We start from the raw sequence: 981 nt of genomic DNA on the forward strand, positions 1-981 counted from the left end.
CTGGCCCCATCTTCACCTGCATCATTTTGATAAAACACACAAAATTAGAATTTGCAGACTGTATATATGTCTAAAAAAATACTCATGGCATTGACACAAAGGCTTATTGTTAAGATATCTTTCATTTATGGCTTAAATTCATCAGATAATCTCTCAAAACCTGAACTTTCGGTCAAAGGAACAAATGCTGTCTCATCCTCTTCTCTTTTACCTTTTCTTTTCTTGGGTTTGTCCGACTCATTCTTTTCTAGGGGTATGTCATCTCCTCCTAACTTTGACCCTTTCTTCAGGGACTTCAAGCTTGATTTCTTACTGGATGCAGACTTAGCACCACTTTCACCCAGAATTTTACCGAGATTCTCATCATCTTCTTCTTCTAGTTTGGGAGATTTACTCAAAGACACCTCTTCACTTTCAGTTCCATCTTCCTTTGTGGGACTAGCATCACGGGAATGCTCAGAATTCGAAGATAGTACAACCGTTGAAGAATTTGGTGCCTGATCAACAATGTAAAATCCTGACAGTTAGCATCCAGAGAAAAATGACAAGGACTCAAGGTAAATGGGTTATCTAACTGCTATATAACCGGTTTCTCAAAACCATAAATAAAGAGAAAATCAAATAACTCTTCCAAATACCCGAAAACAGTGAAGCCAATCAGGGGAATCCTCCCGGGAGCTGCTCATTTTGTCCTTTATGGCAAACCCACTTGTATTCCTTCCTCCTCTGTCGGAAAAGCTGCCGAAAAAGAAATTAGTTCAACTGAGAACGATGTCTTGCTCCTACATTAAATATTTTAGCAGCATCCTTCCTTCATTCGGGCTTTTGATAGAAACAAGGAACCCTAGAAAGACTGGAAATTACACTTCCACTACTCAAGCAATTAACACTGAACCACAAGCTATTGAGTAATGCCCTAAGAAGTAAGAACTCCGGCAATTTGACTGCAATTGTTACCAAGTGCTATTAGAGCAAACTTAA

The 981-nt window shown here is 38.9% G+C and overlaps 1 protein-coding gene across 1 annotated transcript; it reads right to left on the reverse strand.

The window, feature by feature from the left end:
- Positions 1–5: 5 nt before the first annotated feature.
- Positions 6–733, reverse strand: LOC112094990 (the record flags this gene model as incomplete). Its single annotated transcript, XM_024176680.1, has 3 exons — positions 639–733; positions 212–497; positions 6–16 (listed from the first exon to the last, which is right to left on the reverse strand). Coding segments are annotated over exons 1-3 (345 nt in total), but the record flags the coding sequence as incomplete, so codon positions are not given.
- Positions 734–981: the final 248 nt, after the last annotated feature.

This window comes from Morus notabilis, unplaced genomic scaffold (genome assembly GCF_000414095.1).
Source record: "Morus notabilis unplaced genomic scaffold, ASM41409v2 C11354964, whole genome shotgun sequence".
Lineage (NCBI taxonomy): Eukaryota > Viridiplantae > Streptophyta > Magnoliopsida > Rosales > Moraceae > Morus > Morus notabilis.